This window comes from Mytilus californianus, unplaced genomic scaffold (genome assembly GCF_021869535.1).
Source record: "Mytilus californianus isolate M0D057914Y unplaced genomic scaffold, xbMytCali1.0.p SCAF_11, whole genome shotgun sequence".
Taxonomy (NCBI): Eukaryota; Metazoa; Mollusca; class Bivalvia; order Mytilida; family Mytilidae; genus Mytilus; species Mytilus californianus.
In genome coordinates, this window is record NW_026262593.1 from 41,770,614 (window position 1) to 41,785,458 (window position 14,845).

Consider the following 14,845-nt stretch of genomic DNA (forward strand, 5'->3'; position numbering starts at 1 on the left):
TCCATAGTACACGGATGCCCCACTCGCAATATCATTTTCTATGTTCAGTGGACCGTGAAATTGGGGTCAAAACTCTAATTTGGCATTAAAATTAGAAAGATCATATCATAGGGAACATGTGTACTAAGTTTCAAGTTGATTGGACTTCAACTTCACCAAAAACTACCTTGACCAAAAATTTTAACCAAAAACTTGAACCTGAAGCGGGACAGATGGACGGACAAACGGACGAATGAACGAACGGACGCACAGACCGAAAAACATAATGCCCCTAGGTGGGGCATAAAAACTTTTAGCCAGGGAGCTGTCCCTTGAATATGAAAGAGCTTCTGTCCATGCTTTGTGAAATTCATTGACGTTTATTTATCAGTTAAACCACAAACTGAAATTTAATGTTGAAGACACCAGCATCAAGATGATGAACTGCAGTTAGCTACCTTAACCCAAAACATAAGCTTGATAAGAACAAATGGACTAACACACAGAATGACAGACCAGAAATATTATGCCATCCTACTATTGTAGACTGGACCAAATAATATATATATATATTAAGGTATTAGCCTTGTACAACCAAGGGTTATCCAATGGAGAACGTCTGTCCTAAAGTTGTCACATGTTTAGACGTATATATATATGTAGTTTTAGTCTTTTTAGATTTTTGGTTTGAAGATCTTCCATTGACTTTGTTGAAGTTATTTTATAATTTGTCTCGATCTGCCATACATTATAGTTGCTTGTGCATGACACTATATCAAAATGATCAAGCTTTGGTGAATTAAAGTTATTCGGTAAGTGTTCTCGTTGAATTTTAACCCACATTTCCTTTTGTCATATAGAAAAGTAATGTCTTATTACACTTGAATAATGAAATACCTACTTGTGTCTGGAGGTGCTGTCGTGATTGGAGGTTTTTCTGTGGGGAGTTTTTTACATGTTCTGTCAGTTGTAGAGGAACCACCGCTATTTTCTATTTCATGACTTTTACATCTACAGAAGACAAATACCAATTACATATGTAGTTTACAAAACATTTTGAACAATAAAATAAGTATAACAAAAAAAACAAACTGCACGGTAAATTCGAAAAGGGGGAAATCCATAAAAACTGACAAAATCAAACGTTAGACAATGATTTATACAATCATGCCAAGATTTACCGCTGTTCTCTCAGTTGCAACAAAAGGGGGACTGTAAGTGGAATGTAAGCATTAAAGCATAGCTATATGTAAGTTTATATTAGAACACAAAAGAAGCATTTTCAAAAATTAAAGAATGTAGTTGTCGTGGTGACGTCATCTGTGTTTGTTTTCATGAAAGCGACTAACTCAGGCCACACTTAAAAATATTTTGGTTTGCCCAAACCCTACCCAAAAGTAGAGACAGTGGGTAGGTAGGTAGGCATTTTCTTTTTTTTTGGCAAAGAGAAATTGAAATGTCAGATGTTTTTTTTTATCTTCCTCTTCCTGCCTATCTGATTAAAAAAAAAAAAATTTATAGGGTTAGGGCAAACAAACATATTCTTTTTTATGGCCTCACACGCTGAGAAAATAAAATTGTCTTTGGAGTCAGTTTTATGCTTTTACACTAAAACAAATGAAAATTTATGACAAGGAGAATGTTAAAAGTAAAGGAGAATGATAAAAGTAAAGGAGAATGTTAAAAGTAAAGGAGAATGTTAAAAGTAAAGAACTTATTTTAATTCATGTTGGTAAAGAAATTTAAGAAAAGACTTTTCATGACTCTTGATATTTGAAAATGGTTTGTCAAATAGAATAATCATGAGAACAGTTTTCATTAACCCAATCCCATTTTACCTATAGCTAGAAGAAACAATACTTGAAACTGACTGGACCATTATAAGAGATAATCAATTTCAAAATAGATTGAACTTCTATATTGGCTAGACTGTAAGTAAAAATAAATTGTATTCTCTAACCCAAAGTAAATTCAAAGTGAATAAATCCCATTTATTCTTCATGACAAATCTTTGTAATATTTCTATCTGATGACAAATCTTTGAGATATTTGTTCTTCATGACACATCTTTGAGATATTTGTTCTTCATGACATATCTGAGATATTTGTTCTTCATGACACATCTGAGATATTTGTTCCTCATGAAAAATCTTTGTGATATTTGTTCTTCATGACACATCTTTGTGATATTTGTTCTTCATGACACATCTTTGTGATATTTGTAAACTAAACTTACTGCAATAAAGCCATCATGAAGGGAAAGTTACAATGAACCCTTTATAACAGGCAAATCATTTTAACTAGTAAATATCATGCTACAAATCAACTTACCTTGTTTTATTTACACATTGTCCGTATTCACCATCTTTTTGTTTGAATGTATCACCAGAACATGGAACACACTGACCTACAACAAAAACAATAACAAGTTTTGTACCCAGAACATGAAACACACTGACCTACAACAAAAACAATAACAAGTTTTGTACCCAGAACATGAAACACACTGACCTACAACAAAAACAATAACAAGTTTTGTACCCAGAACATGAAACACACTGACCTACAACAAAAACAATAACAAGTTTTGTACCCAGAACATGAAACACACTGACCTACAACAAAAACAATAACAAGTTTTGTACCCAGAACATGAAACACACTGACCTACAACAAAAACAATAACAAGTTTTGTACCCAGAACATGAAACACACTGACCTACAACAAAAACAATAACAAGTTTTGTACCCAGAACATGAAACACACTGACCTACAACAAAAACAATAACAAGTTTTGTACCCAGAACATGAAACACACTGACCTACAACAAAAACAATAACAAGTTTTGTACCCAGAACATGGAACACACTGACCTACAACAAAAACAATAACAAATTTTGTACCCAGAACATGAAACACATTGACCTACAACAAAAACAATAACAAGTTTTGTACCCAGAACATGAAACACACTGACCTACAACAAAAACAATAACAAGTTTTGTACCCAGAACATGGAACACATTGACCTACAACAAAAACAATAACAAGTTTTGTACCCAGAACATGGAACACACTGACCTACAACAAAAACAATAACAAGTTTTGTACCCAGAACATGGAACACTGACCTACAACAAAAACAATAACAAGTTTTGTACCCAGAACATGGAACACACTGACCTACAACAAAAACAATAACAAGTTTTGTACCCAGAACATGGAACACATTGACCTACAACAAAAACAATAACAAGTTTTGTACCCAGAACATGAAAGACATTGACCTACAACAAAAACAATAACAAGTTTTGTACCCAGAACATGGAACACACTGACCTACAACAACAAAAATAACAAGTTTTGTACCCAGAACATGGAACACACTGACCTACAACAAAAACAATAACAAGTTTTGTACCCAGAACATGAAACACATTGACCTACAACAAAAACAATAACAAGTTTTGTACCCAGAACATGAAACACACTGACCTACAACAAAAACAATAACAAGTTTTGCACCCAGAACATGAAACACATTGACCTACAACAAAAACAATAACAAGTTTTGTACCCAGAACATGAAACACATTGACCTACAACAAAAACAATAACAAGTTTTGTACCCAGAACATGGAACACATTGACCTACAACAAAAACAATAACAAGTTTTGTACTAACATCCTGACTATTATAATGATCACATGATCAAATATGGTACAAATCGCTTTTAAAAAAGTCATTTTATAGAAAATAAGATTAGGTAGCAACATTTCATAGCAGCAAAGTATCACCTTTTGTTAAAGTTTAACCACAGGGGGGTCTCAACATGGCATTTTGGGTATAGAGGTATAGCTGGGATTTCATTAACACCCCCCTTTCATTTATTGAAGTCTAGTGAAAATCATGACCCATAAATATATTTCATGTCAAAATCATAATACATTTATATATACCGTGAAAGTACTTTTATTCGTTAAGTACCAATTTTCGTGGTATTCATGGACGGCTTTGTCCACAAATTTAGGTGTCCAATGAAAATAACAACTGTTGTCCGAATCAAGACATGGAAAGATCCCCATGTAGGTTTGACTACATGGATACGAACATATAATCTAGAGACTACATCAAATATCAACAAATACACTATGAACTATTATATACAAGTTCAGACAGGTTTTACCAATCTAATCTTTAAATAAACTGTTATCACAGAGATATGTCTCACATTTTTGTAATTTTGATAATGCAAATGTTGAAATTAAAATAGCAACACTTTCCCATGTAAGTTATGCAAATATTCAAAGTTGATGAACCATGATTGAAGGTACATGCCTAAACAATCTCCATGGAATGAGATGTGCCAATGCTAATACAACTGCATACCAAATACCATTGACTTATTATAAGTCATTCCCTTTAAACAAGCCTAAACACAAACATTAACTTGTAAACTATGTAAAAGTTTCAAGGTCAATGAACCATGATCAGGGGTGGGGCTAAATAATCTCCATGGAAACGATACTTGCAAATGCCAATAAATTTGCATACCAAATATCATTGACTTAACATTAGCAGTTCACCTTAAACTGATCTAATCACAAACTAATACATGTAAACTAAGCAAAAGTTTCAAAGTAAATAGACCATGACTGAGTGGGCGGGGCCAAATATTCTCCATGGAAATGAGATGTGCTAATGCTTATACAACTGAACAACAATTAACATTGGCCTACCACTAATGGTTCCTCTTGAACTGACCTAATCACAAACTAATACATGTTAACTTAGCAAAATTTTCAAAGTCTATAGACCATGACTAAGGGGGCGGAGCCAAATAATCTCCATGGAAATGAGATATGCCAATGCTTATACAACTGCATACCAATATCATTGACCTACCACTAGTGGTTCCCCATAAATTGACCTAATCTCAAACTAATACATGTAAACTATGAAAAGTTTCAAAGTCAATAGACCTTGACTGAGGGGGCGGGGCCAAATAATCTCCATGGTAATGAGATGTGCCAATGCTAATACAACTGCATACCAAATATCATTGACCTACCACTAGTGGTTCACCATGAACTAGACCTAATCACAAACTAATACATTGTTGACGCCGCCGTTGACACCGCCGCCGGAAACAGCATACCTATGTCTCGCTTTTTGACTCTGTCAAGGCGAGACAAAAACCTTAACTGTATGACTTTTAACATTTTAATTCTCATGATAAATAAGTTTTGATTGATATGATGATGATCTCTAATGATGAAGTGTCCATTTTATCTCCCCATAATCCTCATACGAAAAATAAATAAATTTCATATTGGGCGTACCTATCTATTTCATAAGAATTAATTCTACGATTCAAAGTACATTTGTAGCATTTTTTTTATGTATATTTTTTTAACCGTTTTCTTTAAGTGACATGTTTACAGCCTAATTACTGTGACTTGACTGTCAATGTTGCTCTCCACCTCTTACAATTTATTCAAAATTTTTATATTCAGTAAAATATATGTAAAATACAATATGTTGTTAGTAAGTTTCCATGGGAGATAATAAATTTTTCTTTCGAAAAGTCTTCTATATTCAAAAGAATAATGATTTTAGATTATCTCTCATGGAAACTTATTAACGACAAATTGTAACTTCACATATATTTTACTGAATATAAGACGTTTTAATTCAAATGATGTCTGATTCTTGTGAATATAGAAGACTTTTCGAAAGAAAAATTGTACGAAAGCTTAGTTTGAACATTTTTATAGCAATTCAAAATTACTACCCATCACATTTAGCATGATAATTACAATAAAATTTGTATAGAAATTGTTAGACTGATTTTTTTATAATATCATTGAAGTGGAATTAAAGTCTTATAGGATTGTAAGTATGCTTTATTTTATCACCTTGCACTTTCACCACTTGACTGTGTTTTCTACAGCAGTTTGTTAAAATTTCTGACCAGTTGAACAATTTGGTTTTATAAAACAAATTGCAATTTGGTCAGAATCTTGAATAAACTGCAATAGGTGGAGAGCAACACATACAGTCAAGTCACAGTAACACCTTTGATGATCGTTAATCTGTTGATCATTCGATCTTGGGTTAATTAGTGTCATCACTTCTGATTACACGTGTGCAACAATTCAAATGTTTACTTTGCAATTTCCTTCAATCAGACAATTTGTAAGCAAAGATGAATCAGCTTATTTTGGAAAGCAATAATTTTATTAAAAATTGAATGTTGTCAGTAATGAAAGACGAACAAGTAAATGTCCCACAAATCATTATGAAACAATATATATATGATTATTTTCAAGAATCTTTGTTTCTTATGGCTTTAAATTCTTCACTCATTTTTTTCTCAGAAAACTAAAATCCATTAATTTAACATTAAACATGTAAATTTTGCTCAAACAACGAAAATTGATACTCACGAAGAGACCCCCTCCATGCATTTTACATGATCTATTATAGAACTTTATAAAAAATGTATTTACTTGTTATAAAATCTGAAACTTTACAATAATGGCTCAGTAGAATATTTTTGCCGTAAGAAAAATACTTCAAAGCCATCATCTATAGCAGATATTGCTTGTGAAAAGAAAACAGTGAAACATTTACTTTTTCTGATCTCATGAATATTCAAGCTTGTAGGTCAAACTTGTCAAAGGAAATTAAGTCAGGTAATTTAAATATTTTGTTCATATCTTTGTCACTCAGAGTGTTCTCCCCTGGCTTTCATTTAGCATTCTGGTAAACAGGGAAATTTGAAATACCATCTTGTTTCTAAAAATTATAGCATCACATCCATAACATAATCTATAAGAAAACCAATTCAGATAGCATCACATTCAAGAAACATACCATCACATTACCATGATGCTAAAAGGCCCTGGGGAGAACACGGATTAGTCTCTGCCATGAGGTTATAGGCACATGTATCAAAAACGAAAATGGGCACAAACCATAAGAAGCAGTAATAGCCTATGAGGGTCATGTTTTCAAGGAAATTAAATTCAATCAAAGATTTTTGTTAAGGACCTACCAAACCATTTGTTAGCAAAGTTTTTTTCAGGTGGCACTAGACTTTACAAAAGAGATGATATTTATCTCATTGGCATTGATGGTAATTATTATTATTAAAGGTCTAATTACAAAAAGTAAGATGGAGACATATGTGTACAAATAACCCATCATAGTCAACTTATATGCTAACCCATCAACACAACATGCAGATATTATTGATTCTCTGCCATTCATCAAACATTAAAATTTGATAGGATGAGTTGTGACAATATACAATGAATACATAAAATGAACCTATGATACCAAATTCAGTCTGACAACATAAAGTATGGTTTTAGAATACTGTTAATTCATAAATTATTGTGCGGTTTTTATTAATACGAATATTACGACTGGTTGAGTATCGTAATAATAAGAACTCACAATGTGATAACTGATACATACATTTGTACATGATGTATGCAGATTTTTCTGAAATCACAATAATTAATCTTGCATGTTTGTCCATTCTTCAAAAATTGAAATATAAAATGCAGACAATAATTTCTGAATTCAGTAACTGCCTTGCTAGTTGAAGTCTAGGAAGCAAAATTCATTAACACATCCTCATGATCCTGAAGTTAATTGGTCATTAAAAGGCAATAGCAATTTATGGATTTACTCAAACTTGAGGGAATTGTTTAAACTTAAATTGGAGTTTAGATTGGTGCATCTATATCTTAAGTATATCCTGCGATGAATGCACAACCATATAGATGAGTTTGTTTGGTTGTTTGTGTTTAACACCAGTTTCAATGACCGTGGCTATATTATTGCAGTTAGTTTTTTGTCTCACCTCAATATATAGTTTATATTGGCGAAGGAAGCCAGAGTACTTGTAGAGAACCAATACCATCAGCAGGAAAACTGGTAATCTTTGTCAACTAATGTATGACTCAAACACACCTTGCTACAAGCGGGACTTAAACTCAAAACTTCAGAATGACACCATATTGATACGCAGAAGATCTAAATAACTTCAACCATTCTTGAAAAAAACTTTTACTCACCTTCATATGTTAACTGAACTCCAGCTCTTTTACAGTTTAGTTTATCTAACTGGCAGTTGTGTTCATCTGTGCCCCAATATCCTTCATTCAAATTGCACTGACACTTACGGCCAACAAGAACTACTTCCTCTGTAACAAAAAGTTATAATTGAAGCCAAGAGCAAATATAGACTATGAGAAAATACAATAATTAAAGGAACAGCTACCACTGAAAAAGTATAATGCTAGTTACAAGTCTTCTTCTGAATTGTTTCACTGCTACTACAACTTTTTAGTACACACAATTCATTCAAATGCTACCTTTTATTACTTTATAAATATACCCGGTATATAAATATCAGAAAAAAAGGTTAAAAGACGAGCAAGATTCTTAGCAGTTCTATGGTACTCTGATCATTTATGTGTACTGTAAATTCAGAAAGTATTGTGTGCATTTATTATTGCAAATTTTGAAGAATGGACAAAAATGCAAGATTATTTATTTATTGCAATGTCATGGAAATCTGCATACAAATATATGTATCAGAATGATATAAGAATGCAAGTTCTTATCATTGCAATATTCTCCCAGTCACATTATTTGCATGAATAAAAACATTTATTTCTAAATTCACAGTATCTCTTCTTGGCTGTCTTATTCTGACTTACATTTTAAGTGATGACTGTTAAAAAAGTCACAATTTAATCTTCAAGGCAATTTAGAGCTTGACATAAGACCTACTGTTGACCTCTACATGTCTATTTTGCTTTTTTGTGTTGTTGGGTTAACATTGCTGTCTCTTTAATGTATACCCTACACATGAATCTCCAATCAGTGATATCTATTTTATACTGTAGGTGATTCAACTTATAAATTATGGAATGAATAAACAAGTAATATAATGTTGATGATGATGAATTTGTGTTTTATGTCCAGTGGCAAGGATTACATGCATATCAGGATGAAAACATGTTAATGTGAATATAAACACTGCTTTTGTACTAGATCTAGACCAACACACAGAACCAGATTTTGAAAGTGCTCGTTCATGGGGTGACAGTTAACAGCAGAAATTGTTATTGTTTTCAAGTGCTGTGTGTATAGGGAAGAAGCAGAAAATATCAATTTTCAAGTCTCTCCATTATATAAGCTAAAACGTTCACATAAAAAGTTACAAGTTGATGTGACCACAACTTCATTGTCAACTACCATAACCAAAAACATAAACCTGAAAATGCACTGGTTTCACACAATCACATTTCCATGTTCAGTAAACCCTAATTTTGGGTAAAAAAATCATAATTTGCATATAATTTATAAAGTTCACATCTTAATGAACATGTGAATTAGGTTTCAAGTTCATGTGATCACAACTTAATGGTTAACTACATTGATTGATTTATTGATTGGTGTTTAACGCCACTTTCAACACTATTGTGCTATTTTATGGCGGTCAGTTTTTACTGGTGGAGGAAGCCAGACTACCCGGGAGAAAACCACCGACCTTTGGTAGGAAAACTGACAATCCTAGTCAATTAAGATTTGAGTTGAGTGCACCTGCCCCGTGCAGGATTCAAACTCACAACCTCAAGTGTTCACAGGCTAGTGATACAGTAGTTTGACTACTTAGACCACTTGACCAACAAGGCCTAACGAACTTTGTGTAATGAAAAATAACTGTAAAATCACAAGGCCCCTGTAAACTACATTGAACAAAATCTTTAACCTGATGGAGGAGAGACGAATAGATGGTCCAGCATAGACCAGAAAAAAAGCCTTCCCTACTGTTGGGCATAAAAAATAGCAAGAGACTCGATCACCTATGAAATAAAATGCTCAGCTGGGCTCAGCTTGATACAACCGCAGAGGTCGAACCCAGAACAGTTGGGGCAAGTATGGACACAACATTCAAGCTTGATACAGCTCTGAATTTGGATTGTGATTAAATATTTGACACAGCAAAGGTTTCTGACACAGAATGAATGTGGTCTATTAACTTAAAATAAAATGCTTCGCTGGGCGCAGCTTGATACGACCGCAGAGGTCGAACCCTGAACAGTTGGGGCAAGTATGGACACAACATTCAAGCTTGATACAGCTCTGAATTTGGATTGTGATTAAATATCTGACACAGCATAGGTTTCTGACACAGAAAGAATGTGGTCTAAGAATTTGAATTTTTTTAATTTACCTATTATGGTCCAATGTCCAAAATCAAAATACATGGTTAGATTCAGCATATCAAAGAACCCCATATATTTAATTTTTGTTGAAATCAAACAAAGTTTAATTTTGGACCCCAACTTGGACCAACTTGAAAACTGGGCCCATAATCAAAAATCTAAACACATGTTTAGATTCAGCATATCAAAGAACCCCAAGAATTCAATTTTTGTTAAAATCAAACTAAGTTTAATTTTGGACCATTTGGACCTTAATGTAGACCAATTTAAAAAACGGGACCCATAAATTAAAAATCTAAATACACGGTTAGATTTGGAATATCAAAGAAAACCAATAATTCAATTTTTGATGAAATCAAACAAAGTTTAATTTTGGACCCTTTTGACCTCAATATGAACTAATTTGATAGCGGGGCCCACAAATGAAAAATCTAAATACATGGTTAGATTCAGCATATCAAAGAACCCCATATATTCAATTTTTGTTGAAATCAAACAAAGTTTAATTTTGGACCCCAACTTGGACCTACTTGAAAACTGGGCCCATAATCAAAAATCTAAACACATGTTTAGATTCAGCATATCAAAGAACCCCAAGAATTCAATTTTTGTTAAAATCAAACTAAGTTTAATTTTGGACCATTTGGACCTTTATGTAGACCAATTTAAAAAATGGGACCCATAAATTAAAAATCTAAATACAGGGTTAGATTTGGAATATCAAAGAAAACCAATAATTCAATTTTTGATGAAATCAAACAAAGTTTAATTTTGGACCCTTTTGACCTCAATATGAACTAATTTGATAGCGGGGCCCACAAATAAAAAATCTAAATACATGGTTAGATTCAGCATATCAAAGAACCCCATATATTCAATTTTTGTTGAAATCAAACAAAGTTTAATTTTGGACCCCAATTTGGACCAACTTGAAAACTGGGCCCATAATCAAAAATCTAAATACAAGGTTAGATTCAGCATATCAAAGAACCCCATATATTCAATTTTTGTTGAAATCAAACTAAGTTTAATTTTGGACCATTTGGACCTTAATGTAGACCAATTTAAAAAACAGGACCCATAAATTAAAAATCTAAATACACGGTTAGATTTGTAATATCAAAGAAAACCAATAATTCAATTTTTGATGAAATCAAACAAAGTTTAATTTTGGACCCTTTTGACCTCAATATGAACCAATTTGATAGCGGGGCCCACAAATAAAAAATCTAAATACATGGTTAGATTCAGCATATCAAAGAACCCCATATATTCAATTTTTGTTGAAATCAAACAAAGTTTAATTTTGGACCCCAATTTGGACCAACTTGAAAACTGGGCCCATAATCAAAAATCTAAATACATGTTTAGATTCAGCATATCAAAGAACCCCATATATTCAATTTTTGTTGAAATCAAACAAAGTTAAATTTTGGACCCTTTGGACCTTAATGTAGACCAATTTTACAACTGGACCCAAAATTAAAAATCTAAATACAAGGTTAGATTCGGCATAACAAATAAATAAATGTGGTCAAAGATTTTACAAATCTAATGCGCCATACTGTGCAATTAAAGATTACTTCTTGAAATTTTTCAATATTTGAAATTTGAAAAAAAAATAAGATTTGAAGAATAATTCTTTTTAATTTCTGAAATCTGAAATGAGAAAAAATTGACCCCCCACAATTTCTTTTTACCCCCCCCCCCCCCTTTTTTTCCCCAAAAAAATTCTTTCCCTCAAGATATGGTCATAATCTCAATTCAAATTTTTCAATGGAGTTGGCAACCATAATTACCCATTTAAATTTACCATAGTGCTAACTTAATCTATTTTATAATAGAATTTAAAATATAGTGTCAAATCTTTCATATGGATTTTTTTGTAAAAAAAAAAGATGCAACATTTGCAGATATTTTTACTGGTCTTCCTTTATAAATATGCATTTCTTTAAACATAATTTAAAAGCAGTGTAAGGGAAGTAACCAAAACGTTGTATTTGGATTACCTCCCTTACACTGTTTTAAATTATCTTAATTGTTCATTAACCATTACTTTATACATAATTTAAAAGCAGTGTAAGGGAGATAATTTCAATGATGTATTTGATTTATCTCCCTTACACTGCTTTAAAATATGTTTTGTACTAAAGTATTTGTCCATTAACCAGGACAACCTTGTTTTTCCCCCTTTTTTGCCCCTAATTCCTAAACGGTTTGAGCCATAACCCCCCAAAGCAAATCCTAACCATCCCTTTGTGGTATGGAAACTTGTAGTATAATTTCAGAGAGATCCATACACCGTTCCACAGTTATTGTCTGGAAACTAGAAAATGCTTATTTTTGGCCCCTTTTTGGCCCCTTATTCCTTAACTGTTGGTACCATAACCCCCAAAATCAATCCCAACCTCCCTTTTGTGGTATTTAACCTTATGGTCAAATTTCAAAAAGATCCATTCACTTAAACTAAAGTTAGAGTGCGAAAACCAATGTGTCTTCAGACGAGGACGCCGGACGACAACGTCATACCAATATACGACCACAAAATTTTTTTGCGGTCGTATAAAAACCAATGTGTCTTCGGGAGATGATGACTACGACTACGACGCCGCCTACGTCATACCAATATACGACTGCAAAATTTTTTGGCAATCGTATAAAAATATGCTATTTTGATATTTTTTTTACCTTTAATGAAATCAGTTCCATGTTTGCTAAGTATTTGTAGATCTTAGTTACCGTAGAAACTCGCCTAATAGTCGATCCTACTATAAGTCGGGGGCCCTTTTCAGCTCCAAATTCTAAGGATTTCGTCTTGACCCTCGTATAAGTCGGACAAAATTTGGGCATTTTTTTTTCAGCTGACAGTAACTGAACGCCGGTAAAACCAATGCAAATCCAGGAATAATATTCATTTCTGCATTAATGTTTGTTTGGTTTGAATTTAGTTGATGCTCATCATGATAATTTATATTGCTGTTAATAATAAAGATGTATTCATTTCTCTTGTTTTGTTCACTGTTCAAATGTTAAATTAGCCATGTGTTGTTATGTAATGCATCAATGATTTTGTAGGGTATGACTAACAACCTATTGTTTGAGAAAAGCGAATATAAACCTATATGAACCTGAAAAATTTAAAGTCAATCAACACTTGATGAAAATATTTTTCACAGCATACATAACTCGGTGTTAAATGAGCATGTACACTTCATAATTCTTATTATATTGTGATGATTAAAGGATTAAAAAAATTAAGTGAAGCTAATCAATATATTAAAATAACTAACTCCAACTCATTAGTGTCATCTGTTTACCTATCACTGATAGTTTTCACACTTTTAGTAAATACAACTCTTTGTCTCTTAATTGGGGTTATCAATGGATTATATTGGCTTGTCAATCAATTTTGTAATTTTTGTTTACCTGAGACACTTTAATGAATAATATTTTGATTTTGGGAATGAATCTTAAAATTATTTTTTGATTATTATATGATTTATAAGCATTGAATTGATATCATGATATCACAATAATGACACAATAACTCCGCTGAAAACATCCTTTCACATATTTAGTACATTGTTATCTCCTTTTCATTTTTGGTTCTTGGCTCTTCTTTTGGGTTTATAGGAAAACCATGTGACCATGAAAATCAATACACAAACCGGAAACAGTAGAATTTCAACACGAATTTGCAGAAAATGTTTACCAAAGAACAAATAAAACACAAAGACAGTATTGTAGTCATTTATTTTCAACAAAAACTTTTTATTTATTGATTTATGTAGGTTTGGCAATCAAAAACGTAGTTTTGACCAGGAAATTCACTCCTGACCACTTTTCTCAAGCTTGGATTTTTCCTCTGGTCGCTAGATCTCGTCTATTAGTCGGTCCCCCTCTCTGGATTATGAATTTTACTCCCAATTTTCCGACTAATAAGCGAGTAGGAACGGTAGTGTCATTTTTTGTAGATTTTGTATTGATGATCAGTTTTACTGTTTACAGTTTCTACCTACCTGTATCCGTTATAGTATTCTAGATAATAGGCAAAAACATTAAAATTTGCCCAAAAACATCATTTAAGGGCAATTATTGAACTCAATTTATAACATTTGGTGAAAATAGGAAGTAGAGATCTTGACATTCTGAGCATTTTTGCCCTCTAAGACTTTCTCTATCTATTATGGTTTTCAAGACAATTAAGGGATTTTAACCTTTATACCAGACAGCTTTTCCTGCTCAACTTATAACACTCCTTGCATTGCAAATGCTAAATCTAATAAGTGATATTCATTGTCAGAGAATGTGTGAACATATAATTCTTACCTGCTTTACAGCTTGGAAGAGGAGAACATATTTGCGTTTCCGCTTGATATTTTCCATTGTCATGAATAGGCCATTGGCTGGTATCAATTAGGTCATCTGTGTAGCTATTATTCGTACAATTTCTGCATGTGTCTTTTTCCCCATCATACTGACAGTAATAAAACTGCTGGCCTTAAATAAAATAGCATGTTCCAAAATATCAAATATTTTAAAAGTTTGCCAATGACAAATTCTTTTGTTTAATTTGATCTATTAATTATGAAATTAATATCCAACAGGAA

General features: G+C 32.5%; 1 protein-coding gene and 1 long non-coding RNA gene across 4 annotated transcripts in view; both read right to left on the bottom strand.

Annotated features, from left to right (window-relative positions):
• LOC127720111 (uncharacterized) overlaps nt 1–14,845 on the bottom strand; it is a 61,551-nt gene that overhangs the window by 25,606 nt on the left and 21,100 nt on the right. The gene's annotated exons all lie outside the window — the stretch shown is intronic.
• The window catches only part of LOC127720104 (uncharacterized), a 65,679-nt gene that overhangs the window by 18,144 nt on the left and 32,690 nt on the right, over nt 1–14,845 (bottom strand). For both annotated transcript variants that reach the window (XR_007990617.1, XM_052226513.1), the window contains exons 4-7: nt 14,565–14,735; nt 8,073–8,201; nt 2,311–2,386; nt 881–990 (exon numbers count right to left, since the gene is read on the bottom strand). Coding sequence is in view for 1 of the 2 variants with exons in the window: in XM_052226513.1 (XP_052082473.1) it covers nt 881–990; nt 2,311–2,386; nt 8,073–8,201; nt 14,565–14,735 (486 nt within the window). In the remaining variant the exon portion in view is untranslated. The remainder of the gene's footprint in view (nt 1–880; nt 991–2,310; nt 2,387–8,072; nt 8,202–14,564; nt 14,736–14,845) is intronic.